Genomic DNA, 19600 nt, shown 5'->3' on the forward strand with positions numbered 1-19600 from the left:
GAATATTTCGCGAGGGACTGAGCCCGCAAAAAAATTTGTTAACACATTTATTTGGTATGAAGAAAAACATCATATGGTGTCAATTTTTGTTTGCAGATCTATTTAGTCGGGACAATATCAAAAAATTCATTTTCAATCGAATTATATATATTTTTTTCCATAGTCTGTCTGGTATTTGTTGAAATCTATTTGATCATATAAGGTCATTTGTAATTCTTAAATAATATAAATTATGTTATAAATTTGTATTTAAAAGATATTAAATATATTGGATATGTTAATCCTATATTGCATGGGAATAGAAGATTCCTGTTTTTATCGACATCATTAAAGTATATTCCTGCTTTACCTACCGTCTATAAGGTACATTTCTTTTTTACCATTGGTACTTTGATATCAAGCATAGGCAATGATCACAAAATTTAATTTTATTGAAATATTAAATTTAATTATTTCATGTCTAACGCGTATCACGACCGATTGTTTCATGACAAACGTGGGAATTAAAAATATATTGAGAATTCCTTACGACAAAAGTAATTTAAAATAAAAATTAGATCTTATAAAAATTCACTTACACATTGTCTTATTAAATATTATCATTCAACTACTTACATAAATGCAGTTGTTATTTAATAATACATTTGAATTCAATATCCTGTAAAGACGGATTCTGTGGAAATTATAAAAATATCGATGCGATGGAATTCACTATAATAAACATTTATTCTTTGCGATAATATAAAATTACACGTTGTAATAAACGAGACATTTACAATATTTCACAATGGTAATTTATGTACTTTATACACGATCGCTTGAAGCTGCTATCGAATTTTCTAAGAATCGAAGTTTGTTTATTTTCGAAAAAAAGGATCAAGAGAAGAAATGAGAGAGAAATGAATCAAAGGAGAAAACGAGCACGACTTCATTAGCAACCGTATTTGAGTACATCTATATCTTATTCCGTAATTTTGTTTGCCGTATTCCATAAACGTAATTAAGATCTAAAACAAAAAGGTTTCCTCGTACGAAAGTTAATCATTTTCGATTTGATTTTAGACATTATTAGTATTAAATATTTAATAAGAGTTTCGTTCATGAATAATAGTCAACCACAAAGTGATCTCATCTTTAGCTAGTGTGTTATCAGAGAGATATCTCATAAATACCCAGACGCAAAAGTTATATATTACAAAAATGTACAGTGTCACGATTTCTTTTTTACTGGTTCCATATGAACGTTCATCTTCTTATCATTTATCTTTTTATTCGATGCCCGATGTGATGATATCGCGTATGCAACAATCTTCCTTCAATTAAATCCTTAACCGCTATGCTACTTACATAAATACAATCTATTTACACAAAAACATTTTCTCTTTTCTTGCATATAATAATTTCCATTGCGTGTTGTTAGTGGCTTGAAAGAAGTCGATGAATTACCTAAAAAGAAAAAAAGAAAAGAAAAAAAAAAATTTTCCTTCCAGTTCGATATCCGATTAGGTCGAGCGAGATGAGAATGGACGTCCAACCATCTTCAAATCCATTTTATTTCAGGGAGAAGATATATATAAATATATGTATGTATATATATATATATATATATATATATATATATCTGTCTGTCTATTTATGTATATGGATATGTACGTATTTATGTACACGCGCGAACGGACCGTGTCGCGTAAGTTTCGAGTTAGCCTGGCTAACTAAATGGTCAACTACAACTTATAAAATATAGCCGGAAGAACGCTATATTCAAGTTAGTCGGCACAGATCCATTAGCCCGTGCGCTTCTACACGCAGCTGAACTTGACACCTGAAAATGGAACGCAAGGATGAAGCGAACGAATCAGAGGAAATATTGTTAACTGGGCCATGCAGGACATGCCGCACGAGACAACGATGCGCTTTCTTGTTTATTAACCCCTTGGTACTACTACTACTGCTACTATTATTATTATTATTATTATTATTATTATTATTATTATTATTATTATTATTATCATTATTATTATTATAACCACTATTACTATTATTACTATATTGCACTACTATACAATTTTTCTTCTTCTTATTATTTTTATTCTTATTTTATTATTATCGTTGTCTTGGTTGCATGACGCTGCATGCTCTGCCCGATTTTCTCAAGTATTTCTCGGCGTTCACGTACGCCAACGCTTGTACTACGACATTTACCTAATCTTAAACTGTATGGAATAATACTAGGTAGAGTTTTAAGTGTGAGTACCGTCGTCACTGGAGTAGCAGTTATGGCAGTGGAGCTTGTGGTTTCGAACGCGTACGTCCGTTCCCATTAATCCGTCACCGAGTCGTACGTGACAGACACAGCACTTGAAGCATTCCATGTGATAGAACAAGCGTAGACTCTCGATTATCATCGCGGCGCCTCGACCTATCAAAGACACAAAACCAGGACACGTTAGTAGTTCATCTATCTTAAAAATATTTCCTCTCTTTCCTTTTATCGTAAGTTATATCCTTTAATTTTTATGATAAATACCCAGCTCGTCTCCACAATGCGAACATTTCTTTTTGCCACTGACGCTCAACATCTTCTCTTGATTATCGGTGTTATGTACGGACGGTGATGGCTGCTGAGGTTTCTGTTGTAACGTTAATTGTTGAGTGGTGCTAGAATGTTGAAGAGGAATGTGTTCTTGACTCGTACTATGTTCCAATCTAAAATCATAAAGTTTCTTCGTTACGAATTCGTAAAAGAGATAAATTACTTAATAAAATATATTTATATTCGATAACAACGACAGATATTTTTACCTTCTTCTTGGAGATAGTGGCTTCTCTTGCGCTCTGTTCTGTACTCTTTGAGTAAGAGTTTGTATAATGGAGTCTGGTAACGGCTTGCTATCCGACCGTGTCGGTGCAGCGGCATAAGGTACGGATGTTCCGGTCACGTGCGGCTGAGACTTTCGTGCCGGGGATCGTTGATTTTTCTCGTGAATTCTCCGTTGTTCTGCTTCCTAAAGAAATCAAATATGACAATAATAAAAATAATACGAATAGAATAAAATCATTACAATACGCTGATAATCATTAATCGTAATAATTCTTTTCATTCGATATACATATACGAATTATTTAACATCTATGCATATTTGATAAACATAACATATAGATCGAAATAAATGTAAATGTAAATTAAAAATAAATGTTCGCATTTCAAACAAGATATACTTATACATATATTTTTTAATAATCTACCTGAATTAGCCAATGTTGATAATTGAAATCATGCGCGCCTCTAGGTACATCGCTCTTTCTTCGTTGGACCCATTGATCGCCTTGAACGATCCGTGGTCGAGGAGCAGCGCTAAGAGCTTGTAACGTTTGCCTCGTCATTTGTTGACCAGCATGACAAGAAAGTGTGGTGGCTGAGGCACTATGTCGTAAAGATGCATCTACTTGTTGCGGTATCGAGTCTGCTGACGGTACTCGACTGTTTCTATCGTTAGAAAATATATAGAGCATGAGATCATTTTTAGTTCGTTTTAGTTCGATCGTGATTATGTGATTACGTAAGAAGGGATTATATGCATGTACAATAAAAAAAAAAAAAAAAGAGACGGGAAGTCGATTGAACGATCAAGTTTGTGACTATTTAACTATTTCCTGTTGGCTCGCTCGATGATTTACAAAAGAGATGACAATGTTCATGCGAATCAAGGATATTTATTCACCTGATGGTCATGTCTCTTTGTCTTTGATCAATGTGACGTAATGGTTTAGCAGGTGGTATCGGAGGAGGAGGTGGTCGTCTCCTTTGAGCATCCTGTAGCTGAAGATTCGGCATAGACGATCTATAATTTACGGCTGGCTGATGCTTGTATTGTTGAGCAATGTTAGATGAACCATGAGCGACGTCTTGCAAGGATTTCCACTGTTCCTGTAATTGTTCCGCCAACTTGAGTTGCTTTTGTTCGCGATAAGCGAGATTGTTTCTTTGCCTCTTCAACTCCTCTTGTTCCAATTGCAGAAGTTCCCTCTCGACTCGTAGAACTTCCTGTACGAACGGAGAGTAAGAAGTTTCATTTCTAAATTCCATTGATCCCTGTCAGCGAAGAAAGCGAATTATTGGGAATAGAGAGTGTCTCGTCTATCGACGAGTTTAAAGAATAAAAGGAAATAGAAATATGATGATAGTACTAGTGCTAATCCCTTACCCCAGAAGCAAATTCATCTTCGTGGTTGTTCAACCCAGCACCAACCAATATCTTGTTCTGTGAATAAGTAGGAATAATGCTGTTGTCAGTGATCGTAGAGTGATAAAACGGCATGCTAATAAAACGTCTGCGAAATAATCGACTAATTTCTATAGAGACTCGTGTGCGTGTGTATATATATGTGTGTGTGTGTGGACTATTAGTAGAAATCTCAAAAGCACGAACGAACAAGCTAAAGAAATATTTTTTTCTTAATTTTGTACTACTTTAAAAGCAGCTAACGTGCAGATATAAAAGTTTATCTTTAAGAACAATTTACTCGTGTATCTTTTTATTAACACGTGCATCTCTCTCACCTCTTGCTCGCGAATTTGATTTTCCATAGCTCTTATTCGTATCTCCTCTTTTCTTCGAGCATCAGCCGCTCTTCTTTCCTTCTCTTCGATCTCGCTTTGAACTCTCAACTGTTCCGCTTGAATTCGACGCTCCTCTTCCTGCCGTGTAGCCTCGACTCGTTTCGTTTCTGTCTCGATACGTGCAACTTCCTGTTGTCTCGCTTCATCCTCTTGATGATGATGACGATGGTGATGATGATGATGATGATGATAAGACAGATGTTGCTGTTGTTGTTGTTGCTGTTGTTGTTGTTGCTGATGTTGTTGCTGTTGTTGTTGTTGTTGTTGCTGTTTACGTAGAGTTTCTTCCTGTTTGCGCACGTTGTCCTCATTTTTCCGTAAATTCTCTTCCTGTCTACGTAATACGACTTCCTGCGCTCTCTCTCGTTCCAATTGCATTTTCTCTTCTTCGAGTTCGCGCAATTTGTGAGCTAATTTTTCTCCTAAATCGCTATTATATAAGAGGGAGAGGGAGAGAGAGAAAGAGACCAATTGGTACATCGTTGCAAAATACAAGCAGTATTTAAATAAATGTTGTTGGGTTTATGTTTTTCGATGAGTAAGATTAAACGAGTAAAAAAAGAATTACCTGTTTTGTTCGTGATTGTTCCCATATCGCCATTGTTCCTCTTTCTCCAATACTTCGATGATTTCTCGTTCCTTCTTCGTTATTTCATCCTCCTCCGATGAGGTCACACTGGCGCCAAAAGGTTCGCTACTTTGTCGACTGTGCTGCGACATATCAGGGCTGACAGGTTGTTTCGTCCAGTCTTCAACGTGTCCCAGTTCAACTCCGGAATCCCTCTCATGGCTTGAATCTTGCTCGTAATTACTGTCGGTGTCGTAAGAACGACGATGCAGCTGTTCGATACGTCTCTCTTCAGCGAGAATCGCTGCCATGTCTGGTGGCTTCATTAACGTTAACTCTCTTTCCAAGTCATCGTCGTTAACCTAGTTTTTTATTTTTATTTTTTTTTATTTTCTTTTTTTATTCAATTTTCATTAATTCGATCGCGTGTCGCGCGCGTACGCGTGTTTGCATGTAATATATATGTATATTTTATAGATCGTAATAGTAATCGTAAATAAATAAAATAAAATAAAATGATAATTTTTAAATAGACTAGTACAAATTGTAATAACTTGTTACGTTAATAAAACTGAGAAATCCGAACATACCCCTTCTATTCCAAGAAAATCCGACCGTCTCGTTCGCAATTCCTTCTTGATTCTTCGAGTAGAATTCAATCTCTTAAGGGGTTCCACCGGTGGAGCTTCTTCGTCACTTATATCATCAACGGGAGGTGGTGGTGGCTTTTCTTTGGGTGGCTCGATGGTCGTCGGTGGACCCAAAGGAAAAGCTAAACCAGTGACTATTTCTTCGTCGTTCGACAGGCTCAACGGCAAAAACTGAAATACATTTATAATATTACAAACAATCATTTTATGATTACATAATACAAATATTACTTTTTCCTATCCAACTTAATCCATAATGAATTCATAACTAAATTGCAGTAGAAATAATTGAAAAAAAAAGAAAATCAAAAAAGAAAAAGAATATTGAATTAAAAATTTATTCCAATAATTTTAATAGTTCAATTAATTAATTACCTGTTGAGGTGAGACTGGACTTAGACAATTAATCGTATCGATATTAGAGGCTTCTGTTTTGTTGAAAGTCAAGGACGTTGGTCTTTCAAGTCCAAGGATCATTGGTATTGGCGAAGCAGGTGAATCAGGTGTATCTACAGTCATTTCTTCGCCAGAATTCTTCGTTGTAGTTGTCATCGTCGTTTCGAGCTTCGTATTCATCGATATCTCGATATGTTCTCGCTCTTCACGATCCGGCATCGTAGTAGCACTGTTTGTTGTCTGACAAATCGTTTCAGCCTTCTTCTCCTCGTCCTCTTTATCCATGAAGATTGGTTCCTGTTGAAACGCGGTTGGATGTTGAGGCGATATCTATTATATAGAACGGACGAATCCGTGCTTCTCTCGCGCACTATACGAATTTTGCAACGCTACATTCTATGCAAATCGACAACACGCTGGAGTGGACTCTACTTGAGAGGCAGAGTTTCTCAAACGTCATTCATTTATCATTACTTTAATTCGTTTCAATGGAATTCAAAGAAGAACGTCCAAGATCTTTAATGATTGATTTAATTCGATTACTACGTCTTTTGAAACTTATTTCATTCCTTTTTTTTTTCTTTTTTTTCTCCTATTTAGAAATCATGCATTTTTGCTTTGAAAACGAACGATTTACTATGGAAATTCGAGTGATCGATATTTATTCAAACTTATGTTTCCGTTCGATCGTTCACTAATTTGTTGACATTCACATGTAAATGATAAATGTATCGAAACTTTGTGAATTTATTTGGACTTGAGAAACACTGATTTACAGGTAACATCGGTCGCGGATGAAAGATCATGTCGAATTTGTTGTGGTAATTCGTCCGTTTCCGACTCAATTCCGTTATACATATATGTATATATTATATATATATATATATGTACGTATACACACACACAAACATATATAATATTTGATCTATCGATCGTTGCAAAATTTGTCGTGCGACTTGTTAGTAACTACACACATGCCCTACGTGTCAAAACCAGATTCGATTGTTAATTTGAAAGAAATTTGTTAGTTCGAATTAGATGCTTTACTTACTGAAAATAGTACACATGCACATATAAAATTAAATAAAAATGATTCGTTTTTTTCACGACCATTAAATTTTAACGAGTTGCATCAGCAATTGAGCAGGTACGTAAAAGAACAATTTCCTAATGACTACTGCGTGAATACAGTAACGAAACGATAGATAAAGTCTTTCAACCGTATCCTGATAAGAGATCTAATCTAATCTTTGTTCTTGCGACTATAATTGTAAACGAATTTCAACGAAAGTTATTCGAAAATAATTCGAATTTGATGATGAACGTATAATTGCTAATTCGCGTGTATTTCTTTGTCGTCTTAAGAGAGCTCTAAACAAACGTTGTTCATTTAATCGATTCGAAAGAATTCGAGAGTCCACTCGTAGATAAGAACATTATTATCAAAGCGTCTTCGAGTCATTCCGATCATTTTTTCATAGCATTGTAATTGTTATTCCGAGTTTCCTTATCTCCAACTTCTCGAACGATCGATATTTTTCAGCCATTATTTCATGTCGGACATTTTCTTGATTACTTTATTAATCGATTAATAAAATAATTGAGATTATTGACATTAATAATGCGAATCGATAAATATTGAATATTAATCATGATTGGATTAACGATCAATGAATATTCGACTTTTACTAATTCGAAGAAAAATAGATGAATAATAACGATCAATGAGGAAAAAAAAAAATTATCAAATCGTCCATGTTCTATGTGGACCACTATCTTCTACAAGGAAGCAAACGGAGAGATAGCGAGTAAAATATTCTTCGTGCCGAGTCCTCGAATGGCGTGAAAGAATTCATAAGAAGCGTTTCACATTCCAGGGAAGTACATCGGAAACTTTGTAAGAGAAAGCAACGAGGAGGAACGAATCGCGAAAGGGTAGCTATGGTGGTGATGGTCGCCAATGCCATGCTTTATATTTCCGAAGGGTGCTGAAGAGTTACGGAACGGAAGTGCAAGCTATACTATTTAATTATCGACCTGGTCTGAAGAAATAAAAAAGAAAAGAAAAGAAAAGGAAAAGAAAAAAGAATTATAATAATAAAACAAAAGAGAAAGATAGAGAGAGAGAAAGAGAGAGAGAAAAAGAGGAAAAAGAAAAAGAGGAAAAAGAAAAAGAAAAACGAATTAGAACTGGTACGAGAGATTAAAGTGAGGAAGATTAAGTGTGGGTTGATGGCAAAAAAGCTGAAGAAGCAATGAAAAACGCCACCTTACCTCGAGTTTCGCGAGTTTACCCAAGCTTACGAGGAGACTCTACACAGCTTCGTAGGAGGAGCGATTACACAGCACGCCGATGACATCGATCCGGCGAGGAAGAAGAAGAAGAAGAAGAGGAAGAAGAAGAAAAAGAAAAAGAGAGACGAAGATCGACAAGGGAAGAAAAAAGAAAAAGACAGAAAGAAAGATGAAAGAAAAATGAACGGGGTAAGGGAGAATAAAGATCGTGTCATGGAATTCACTCGGCGAATGAAGATGATCATCGTTCGGCTCACTTCTTTATAATCTCTCTTTCGAATTCAGTGGTTTTCAAACTACAAAGTCTTTGTTTCCTTACAGATAAAACGCATATTAATATTAATTGTTAATATATTTTCTGTTCTTTTCTTTTCTTTTTTTTTTTTCGAGAAGGACCAAGATGTCTTGCGTGTATTCGAAATATTATAATAATTAATCGATTTTGAATTATCGAAATTTTAAAGAGGAACATGATTAACAGTTTAATTTAATATGTTTCTTGAGAGTTCGATTTTTTTTTTTTGATTTCGTGAAAGGAGAGTGTTCGCTTGAAAAAGTTTGAAAACCACTGGTTTAAATAATAAGAAGTCGTGACGTGGCATGACCTCTGATTCCGATGTCACGAGGACGCCACACTTTGACCGTACTTGGTGCGTGCACGTATTAAATTTGCTACTGACGATGATGAATGCGTTGTGTGTATGTGTGCATACGAAGGAGAGAAAGAGAGAAAGAAAGAAAGAAAGAAAGAAAGAAAGAAAGAGAAATAGAGACAAATAGAGAGAGAAAGAGAGAGAGAGAGAGAGAGAGAGAGACAGAGCGATAGGATATTCGGTTTTGTTTGTGTGTCAATCGAGGAATAAAGACGGAACGATGTGTCTTTCTTAATGTATATGATTATACATACGATCTAAAACGATTGAACATAAAAATGATTATAAAAATGAACAAAAAATTTCATTCATTTTTCAAGACGACACTTTACTACTTGGCTGTTGAAGAATTTCGAATGCAATTTTAATCTATCTGATCCAATAAACATATTCTAACGATTAAAAACACGTTTGATCGAGGAGAATCAATCACGGAATGCACAAACGATCGGATTTATTTGACGAACATGTCCAATTAGTGATTTTTGATTTGGGCCAAGAGAAATGTCAAGCCGATCGAGTCAAGTGTCCTCTCTTTGAAAAAGGGGGGAAACCTCGGCTATCGTTAAGCGATCATAAAAGATTATGAAAGACGATTGGTCTATGTTTCGTTTTTTTTTGTCTTTTTTTTTTCGTTTTTTTTGTCACTGCCCAAATATGACTTATATTTTCGTGAATCATACTTCTCCCACAAATTGCTACAATTCAACGTAAGTACTTACATTACCCACTACTGCGTGCCAAGTGTGTCTCGACAGATCGTGTTAAATGTCGGTATACAATCGATTACAAGTTAATCTAAGGTAAAAGTTCTTACATCGTACAGTAACGTTCTTCAAAGATTTACGTAATTATGTATGTATTCATCGATCGACGCTTATTTTCTCGCTTTTTCTGTCCGTTCGGTGTTATCAAAAAGATAAAGGAAAAGAAAGAAAAAAGAAAAGAAAAGAAAAGAAAAGAAAAGAAAAGAAAAGAAAATGAAATGAAAAGAAAATGATAGCGAATAGGCCTTCTTCATTGATTCGTTCACATTTGGAATTAATAAGAGAAACAGAATACTTAAGAAATATCTCTTTTGAACACGAATACGTAATACGTAAAATGTGTATAAAAATAATTAATGAAATAAATTGAACAAATGAATAGGATGAAATATATGCATCCAATTAAAAAGCTCGAATCGTACATAGTTTCTCAATCGAAGACAAAAGAAAAATATTGTTAAACAAAATTTTTCTTCTTCATTATTCATATCTTTCGTTTTTAAATCACCTAATCACTTTCTAAGAGTTTACAGAAAATTCATATGCCTTCACATTCTCGTATTTTTTATTTTCAGCCTATATAAAAGGCATGGCTGATGAAAATATAGAGATAGATAAATAGATAAATAGATAGATAGATAGATAGATAGATAGATAGATAGATAGAAAGGTACATAGATAGATAAATAGATAGAAAAAGAGAGAGTACGTCATGATTATTCGAGCGGATATAATACGTATGTATGTATGTATGTACATACGTATGTACGTATATATGTATGTATATTTTCCGAACTACCTGAACTAGTTCTACTGTGATATCCTTTTTTTTTGTTAATTAATCAACGCTTTTTTTTTAACGTTCTCGCTCTCGCATCGCATATTTCTATATACATCGCTTATTTTAATTATCGGGTATCTCGTACCCTTTTACGCTTCTCACGAAGTATGTACGCGTAATGGATGACTAATAAATACGTTTGAGGGAAGCGATAGGTAGAAGAAACTGGCTACCGGATACGTGGAGATAAGTACCGGTTAAACTTTTCGAGTCGTCAATTCTCATTGCGTTCGATCGATGTGCATTTGCCACGTGTAAAAGCCAAGTTACTCTTGACATGGAAGACGAAGATTTTTACGGAGAGAAAAAGATAGAAAGAGAGCTAAAGATACAGATAGATAGATAGATAGAGAGATAGAGAGAGAGAGAGAGAGAGAGAGAGAGAGAGAGAGAGAGAGAGAGAGAAAAGAAAGAAAGAGAGATAATGAATCTAATAAGAAAAGAAATAATTCTCTTTGTAGTTACCGCCAAGACACATTAACAACATCGTAAGTTTCTCTCCGAAAAAGATAAAGATCATAATTTTCGTCAGTCACGTTTATCTTCTTCCACCGGGCTTCCCGATTTATATACAAAATTCTAATCGCGAATATTAGCACGTCCCATACGAAACAAGTATATACCTTGTACATATATTTGAATTTTTCAACATGTACGATATTAACGCGTTTGTGAATAAATATGACAATATTAATAGAAATATTTAATATAAGATATAAGAAATGTGTTTAATCGTTTCGAAGTTTATTATATCGAATATTTCGTCGGGGAATATCTTTTCGAATTATTGACTGACCCTGTACATATATGTATACAGTATATGTCTATGATAATAGGTATACACTAGTAAATCATATCAAATCTACGTATATATTCGACGTATTATATAAGTACGCGATGATATATGTATGTTAAATACACGTATATGAGTTTATATAAATACAGAGTAAATAACTAATCTATTATGGAATAATTTTGGATTCATTCATTTAAAGAGAACAAAATCTTTCATATAAAATAGTCTTTGCTTACACCTGCTATTTTGTATGAAACATTTGAATTTTAATGGAAAAAAGAAAGAAAGAAAAAAAAAAGATTTCATCTATCAATAGCTATCGACATATATAGTCCGTACGTTTTCAGACATAATCAAGTAGAAATAGAATATATGTACATTATAGGTTTCGTTTCGTATGGTATTGGAGAGCTAGTTTTTAGCGAAGTACAGAGAGATAGAAAGAGATAGAGAGAAGAAAGAAAGAGAGAGTGAGAGAAAGAGAGAAAGAGAGACAGAGAGACAGAGAGAGAGAGAGAGAGAGAAAGTCCGTGCTGCTAATCGAAAATAGCCGAAAGAAAGAAAAATTAGGAGCACTGGCTGACAATATTTATCTTAGGACTTTCTCAAAGCGTTGCTACGTCGCTGTTCGATCCTAACCTCGGCCGTGGCTGAGTTCTGCTTCTCGTTAACGCGATCCACCGTGATGAATGGTGTGACTGATGGTGTCCCGGGTATCTTTCCTTGCGGTACCACCACCTTTTCGCAAACCTCCACCACCGTTCGTCGTCTTTCAGCCGTTATTGTATCCTCGCCGAACGTTGATTGGTGATCCGTGTTGGATGTAGGCGAGGATGTGTTGGACGAAGAAGTGGATGGGGTAGATGGTGATGATAATTTCGATGGTGAATTAGAATTTACAGGAAGAGGTATTTCCGAAGCTTTAGGACTTTGATTAGACGATGTTCGTGTCTTTGACGATGACGATTGGAGTTTTGGAGAAGATGGTGAAGTTGGTGGGCTAGCGGAGGATACCGAGCTGGTTGGTGATGATTTTGCAGGGACTGTTTTACGAGGAAGTGGCGTTGGGATTTTTGAGACTACTCTTGTGGCTTTTGAAGTGTCTTGATTTGGACAGGTAATGCTGACGTTGTTGGTAGATGATTCTGAAGGAAGGCTCGAAGGTGTTGATGTCGATGTAGTATTCGAAAGACTTTCTTCGATGGAAAGAGGAGAGGAGGAGCTTTTATCGTCTGTATCTTTGGGAGTAGGTAAAGTTTCGTTGTTGTTGATAGGATCTATAGGATCCTTGAAAAGCGGTAGCTTTGGTTTGGGAAGTGTTTCGGGTGGTGTTCTTCGTGGAGGTACTCTGGGACTTTGATAGACGATCGGACGATTCGCCGTGGGTAGTGTATTAGAGTTAGTATTAACTTCTACTTGCATATGCGGGCATGATTTGTTAGTCGACCGTTCCCCAGAAGAAGTTTCAGCAGTATCCTAAGGAATTAAAGATTTATACACCAGATTGTACCGGTAACCGTATCCCAAAAACAATGGAAAACAAAAAAATGAATAAATAAATTAAAATAGATGCACAGTTATTAATTTACACGTGATAGAAAAAAGAACCCGTGGCCGATATTTGCATCTCTTGAATTTAAAAAATAAATAGAATGATAAGCTCGAATGCGATAACGGTGGTAAAAGCATAATCCTCCTACCTTCGTTGCTACTGCTTCTTGCTGATTGGCGACAGTCGTCGTAGACTCGTTCGCAACGGTGCTCGACTTCGTCGTGATCTTCTCTTGAACGGACGAAGAGGAACAAGAAGTAGACTCGATCGTTCGAAGATCCTCTGGCTTCTCCTCGACGATCGTGCTAGCGTGTACGATCTCTTCGTCGACTGGTTCATCGGCTTGACTAACCGAGCAGCTAACGTCAGCCGTATGAATGCCAGAGTCCTCGCGATCGGTATCGTTGAGAAGTTCGGCTGAAGAGGAGGAGGCTGGATAACGTCGGCCATAATCGAATTCCTCAAGACTTTGAACACGTTCGAAGGTGTCCGGGCCACTTGAAGCGTCGGCATCAAGCGAGTCGAGACTTCTATGAAAGGCTGCTCTCGGTGCTCGATATTCCGAGTCTGGTGAAGAGCTTCTCTCGCTAGGCGTCGAAGTATCGATCCTATTTTCTTGATCTCTGAAGCATAGAGAGTGTTTACCAATCGACGCTCTCTTTTCCGCGGATTCCTTGCTTCTAATCGCATCTAACGCATTTAAACGATCCTTGATCGTCCTAGCAGTAAGTTCACCGTTGTGTCTAGACTCGTGTATCGTAGCTGGTGCCGAGGATTCGTCGCTGCTGCTATATTTTTCTAAAGTCGAAAGCCTTTCTCGAAGTGGTCGAACGCTTTCCAATTCCTCGGAGCTGACCTTGTGATTCCCAGAGGTAGTCTTGCTCTCTCGTTCCATCGCTTGTTTCTCCAAATGAGACAACCTCTCTCTGATAGAACTCATATCACCGGATAGTCGGTTAAGTGCCTTGTTCGATATCTTCTCGTTGTTTTCTGTTTCGAGCTTTTGCTTTTCCAGGTTCGACAGTCTCTCCTTGATCGACTTCGTGCCGGTGAAGTCACCGGAGAGCCTGTTGTTAGCTTTTTGGTCGGAGCTCTTCTGCGATGCCTTCTCAAAGATTTCTCGTCTCTTAAGGATGTCGACCTTCACCACAGGTGTCGTCGTACCTTTGTTCTCCTCGTTCAGGCTCGTCTTCGATCCATTCGTCGATGACTTAGCGTTATCCAGTTTTGCATCCAAACCCACCAAAGATCTCCTTGGTATATTTTGTGAAACTCTCGAAACGTAGCCACGAATTGCACCTTCGTACGTGTATTCCTCTGGCTCGGGCGAACTTGCAGTCGCCGTGGTCGCCGAATCGTATTCCTGATTGTGATTATGATTACCATGAAAGCCATTGCCGAATGGTTTCTTCGTTGCACTCGTCGCTGTCGTCGTTGTCGTCGTCGTCGTCATTGCCGTCGACGATCTAGTCGCGTTATTGTTCACATTGTCACCGGCATCGCCGGTCACATTGTCAACATCCGAGTGGTTCTTTTCAATTTCACTGTCCCTGTCGCTCTGAAAAAAAGAAAAAAAAAAAAAGATAAGAATGAATGATCGAACATTTCTTAAGTATTTCATTCTTAAAAATTCTGCTTCGTTTAACAAAATTACAAGTAGTTCTCTATTTATTTCATATCAAACGATCGTTCATATCGAAGTTTGTATTTATATTCACTAATAATAAATTCGATTGAAATAATTGAAATACTTACGAGAACACTGTGAGCATCGTCGTGAGTATCGCCACTGACTGAACTTTTGCCACTACTGGTACCGATTCCAAGGTCGCTCAAATCGTTCGCATCCTCCTCGTGATACATGGCCAGACTAATACTCAATTTCCGACCTCTGTTACCTCGCTCTTCCATCATCTCCGAGAAAGTTTTACTTCGGCGCCGTTGTCTATCGTGTTCTTCGAGTTCTAGTTTTTTAACCTCTACCACTCGCTCGATTATGTGTTCTTGACGCTTCCTCCGACTGCTCTTCCAATTGTCTAGATTCTATGATACGACGATCATACTTTATTATTATTATAATATATTTTACATTGTGTGAGCGTAATAAGTATTAAAAACTTTTTTATATATTTTATATGTCATCCTATAAATTAAATATCTAAGTTGTATGTAATTCGATGTCGTTACGTTGATGCATTTGTTCATTATTATTTATTAATATATTCTAAAATTCTTACCGATTGCCAATCTTCCGGATCATCTCGAACTTCTTGTTTAATCTTCTTGACTTCTTGGACTTTCTGCAATTGTTCTTGTGCCGTACGATACAAAGAACACGGTCCAACTTTGACGAATTGAAGAGGATTGGTCGCTTGTTTCGGTGGTATTTTTAAAGTTGTTTTCAATTTTGGCGGCTCGTGTGCGATCTGTAATCAATCGATTAATACATATATTCTTCTTTCCTTTATACAGTAGTAAATTTAGATCGATCGATCGTCTTTGTTATTTTCTAACGAGACTGTTTAACGACCGTAATACGCGTAACAATGCAGGTACCGTTCGTTTTGCTCGTCGAAAAGGTATGTCAGAGAACATAAATTGGTTAATCGAAAAACTATCGCTTCGCTTTCACATCCGTTTCCTGTCCTTTCTTTGTTAGATCAATGTACATACTAAATTCTTTTGAGATTTTCTTATTTGAAACTTCCAAACGCGTTTCTAAAATTAAGTCGACCCAAATATCATATTTTCTGACGATATTTTTTTAAATTCATTTTTATAATATTTTACAGTATCTAAAAAGAAAAAAATGTTATTCATCGTTAATTCTTTTCACATATTTTTGATATTCGACAAAGTTTACTCGAATATTTTCGAAACACCCTGTACCAGACTGAAGCCATACATACAGAGGTCATTCAAAGCAGGATACGATTTAAAATGTGTCGACTGCTTATGCATTGTACGCCGATTGCATAAGTCTTTTCCGCTAATGCAACTAACGTCATACTTAGGCGAAAAACTCTAATGGCACGAGAGAAAAGAGGTAGGAGATAAGAAATGTATATGCACTTTGGCCGCTCACTTGCACTTTCCAGTCTCTCCCTATATACGCGAAGGAACAAAAATAGTGTAATAATATTATCGAAAATAACGTTTGAACGAAGTTTATAGTTCGTCGTCTAAACGGAAGCGGAATCACGCTGGCAGTTCGTCCTTTCGAGCGTGAACATCGTAATCGATAGTTTTTACGTCGATTACCTATGTAAGAGAAAGGCTTCCCCTTTCGATTTCTTCTTTATAAGTCGACAAAATAACCGTAATCTTTCTCGTAACGCGTTTCTCCTGGTTAAATTTAATCTTAGATCACTGATTCGATTTTACGTGATTTAGAATAACAAACTATAGATTCTATCATTGGCTAATTTCCAAGCTTTACTACGTAATGATATATTACATGAGATCATCTCAAATAAATGTATCTACATTTATTCTTTTAACTACTCATTATATACATCGAATCGATTGTCTCATTGAATATTAGAAAATTCGATAAAAATTATTACCAATTATCATCCAACGTTAACAATATCAATCGAAGAAATTTCAAACGCGTAAGATACAAAGTTGGATACATAGCACGTATCAAAGAAATATACGTATATTCACTCTTAATCCTCGCGCTTATACCATTTAAAAATTAAAGAAGAATTGAACGCAAAATTATTACAAATTACTGGCGAATATTAATCATATTTATCGGTGACGTTTCAAATCCATAAGAAACGATTTCATGAACGATTATATACACATACACACAATATACTATTCAAGATAAACTTTACGATTGATCGATGCGATTAGATGAAGATTAGTGAATTCACGTGATCATGAATGAAACGTGTTAAAAGACGTGTCGCCAAAGGGTATATACATGTATCAAAATAACGCATCTCTAAAACGATGTAGTATAAGAGAGTACACGTCCTATATACGTACGTATACATATATATATATGTGTATATTTAAATATATATATTTACGTTTGACGTAATACAGACCATCACTCTTTCATTTCGCCGCTCTGTAGCGGCGGTTTGCGAGGCAGGCATCCTTCCTTCCTTCTTCCTTTGCCTTCTCCCTTACGGTACTCCTCCTCTTCAATGTAGAACGAATGCTCGCACGGATGAGCCCATCCTATGTCTTGTCTCTGTGAAAGACAAACAGGAAGTGTTAATGAGGAAAAGGTAACGATAACGGATTATTATAATTATTATTAACATTTATATATCCGAATTTACATATTTGAATTTATTAACATCTCATTAGCATTCTTTCTATTACCCGAATCGTCAATAGCATTCAATTTATATAAGTAAAATGGAGATACTTGATTTATTATTATATGTTTGAAATTACGATGAAATATTAATATTTGTATTATGCGATTATACGAAACATATGATACTATAACAAAGTTTGTTAATTATATTATTCATCTATTGTCCCGGATATAATATTTCAAAAAAGAAAAAGAGATCTATGATCCTTGGAATTTTTAACATTGCGATTCGATTGAAATATGTATAATAAAACGAAACATTTGATTTACTTTTTTATATGATCGAAATACGATGAGACATTATGTATTCGAAGTTTGTTAAGATCCGAGTATATTACCAATAGAACAAACAGCGGACATATTGATGTGTATACATATTATTGAAAAAATATTCATTAATTCTGAAATTGATTTATTGAAGAACGTCGAGGAACGAAGTACGATGAATCGAACGAATTTCAAAAGTGCATTCTCGAATTCGCATATAAATAACTTGGAAGTCCAATAAATTCTCTCACGTTATTTCGTTGCTTGTTCGAATTTTCCAACTAGTTGATCGTGTTGCATTTTCTGGCATTCCACGAGAGCTTTTCTTTTATTCCTACACGTAGAAAAGCTTGAATATTCGTTTGTGTGTGTGTGAGAGAGAGAGAGAAAGAGGTGTGCCATGCGAGACGAACAAATATTATTCCAGTCAGTTTATGTTTGCGAGGCGCATCCGCCCCATGGCTTTCTATTTCGGAAGCGACGAACGTTTTCAGCTCGCTGAGCAATCGACTGAAAGGTTCTCAAGGCTGACGAGGTGTGCATTTCGTGATATCTTTTCTCGATCGTTTTTTGATCTCTTTCGATAAGAACTTCTTTGAAAGGAACGATAACTATTAAAACGTCTTTGATTATGTTTAATTTATATACGTATGTATGTATATATATAGGATAAGTCAACTATTACTAACATATTAAAATAACATATTATAGATATTTATTGATTGAACAACAAAAAAAATAATAGTAATAATCTTCCCTACAGTAGATAGAAATGTATAGTTTTATAATAAACGTTTCATTCCAAATCGTTTTCTTCTAAGATCATTAAATAGGAAATTGTTGCGTCTGACAATAATTATTGACTCACTCTGTATGCATACGTAGTAAAATCTAACGTCTCCGTAGTAAAGGAAAGACGATGTTTGCTCGAGCAACAACCGTTAGAACTTTATCTACAATATTCGTCTTCTCTGAGATTTCCCTTCGAAAGCTGTGAAAACAGTATACTCTATAAAGTAAGATAGAAATGCGAAAGCTTTGATTCACATTTTTACGACGATCTATCCGTGTTTTAAAACAGAGAATAAGTATTGTTATCTTGTTTAATCATGTGAAAAATAATTCTGTTCAAATAACAACAAAATGAACAAATAAATAAAGATGACAATTAAGATTAATTATTATTATTGTTTTAAAAATTAATTCCTATAATCGAATCATTTTGTTTTAATCCAGATTTAATTCAGTTTGATTCCTTTTTTTCTTCTTCCACACATTCTATTAATAACGATTAAAAATGACAAAATTACTAGTATTATCAATACCTGATGTTCGTTTCAATGACAATCAAACATCGTGTGTGTCCTTTTAACTCGACGATCGAGGATCGAGGTCGAGCCATTTTCTGGTTTCGATATGTCGAGAGATAACGTCGACGTGACACTTGTCGCCAGATGTTGCGGCTCGGCTCGCTGCTCGCGCGACACGTTTCATTAAGCGTTCTACGCGCGTGGACGTGGACCACCGTAGACATAAAAGTCACCTAAGCTCGTGGCTCGAACTTTCAAAACGAAAGTCGAGAAAAAAAGATAATACATATAATCGATTCGCGATATTTTTCGTCTGAATGTACGCACCATTTTTCCTTATTTAGTTATATTTCGAGAATAATTTTCTTAGATCTTTCTCTTTCTTCCCATTTTTTTTTTTTTTTTTTTTTAATGAAAGTGATCACGTCGATTACGAATTCATTTTTTTTTTGTTCATTCGATATATATATATATATTTATATATGTAAAGAGATATTTCAGGTTTTTTTTTCTCAGCTTCTTTTTTATTTTCTTAACAACTT

General features: G+C 35.6%; 1 protein-coding gene across 9 annotated transcripts in view; it reads right to left on the reverse strand.

The window, feature by feature from the left end:
• Positions 1–707: 707 nt before the first annotated feature.
• The window catches only part of LOC127063759 (LIM domain only protein 7), a 90339-nt gene continuing 71446 nt past the window's right edge, over positions 708–19600 (reverse strand). For 3 of the 9 annotated variants that reach the window (XM_050993917.1, XM_050993916.1, XM_050993918.1), the window contains 16 exons: positions 17201–17349; positions 15377–15565; positions 14895–15182; positions 13288–14697; positions 12227–13063; positions 6215–6532; positions 5780–6010; positions 5190–5551; positions 4562–5051; positions 4206–4262; positions 3723–4093; positions 3247–3487; positions 2803–3005; positions 2528–2706; positions 2255–2419; positions 708–1446 (listed from right to left, as the gene is read on the reverse strand). In XM_050993917.1, the coding sequence (XP_050849874.1) occupies positions 1340–1446; positions 2255–2419; positions 2528–2706; positions 2803–3005; positions 3247–3487; positions 3723–4093; positions 4206–4262; positions 4562–5051; positions 5190–5551; positions 5780–6010; positions 6215–6532; positions 12227–13063; positions 13288–14697; positions 14895–15182; positions 15377–15565; positions 17201–17251 (5499 nt within the window). In that variant the 5' untranslated portion in view covers positions 17252–17349 and the 3' untranslated portion in view covers positions 708–1339. Of the gene's footprint in view, positions 1823–2202; positions 2420–2527; positions 2707–2802; positions 3006–3246; positions 3488–3722; positions 4094–4205; positions 4263–4561; positions 5052–5189; positions 5552–5779; positions 6011–6214; positions 6533–12226; positions 13064–13287; positions 14698–14894; positions 15183–15376; positions 15566–17200; positions 17350–19600 lie in introns of all 9 variants that reach the window. The other 6 variants (XM_050993920.1, XM_050993921.1, XM_050993919.1 and 3 more) reach the window with 6 other exon arrangements.

Source organism: Vespula vulgaris, chromosome 5, assembly GCF_905475345.1.
Source record: "Vespula vulgaris chromosome 5, iyVesVulg1.1, whole genome shotgun sequence".
Taxonomy (NCBI): Eukaryota; Metazoa; Arthropoda; class Insecta; order Hymenoptera; family Vespidae; genus Vespula; species Vespula vulgaris.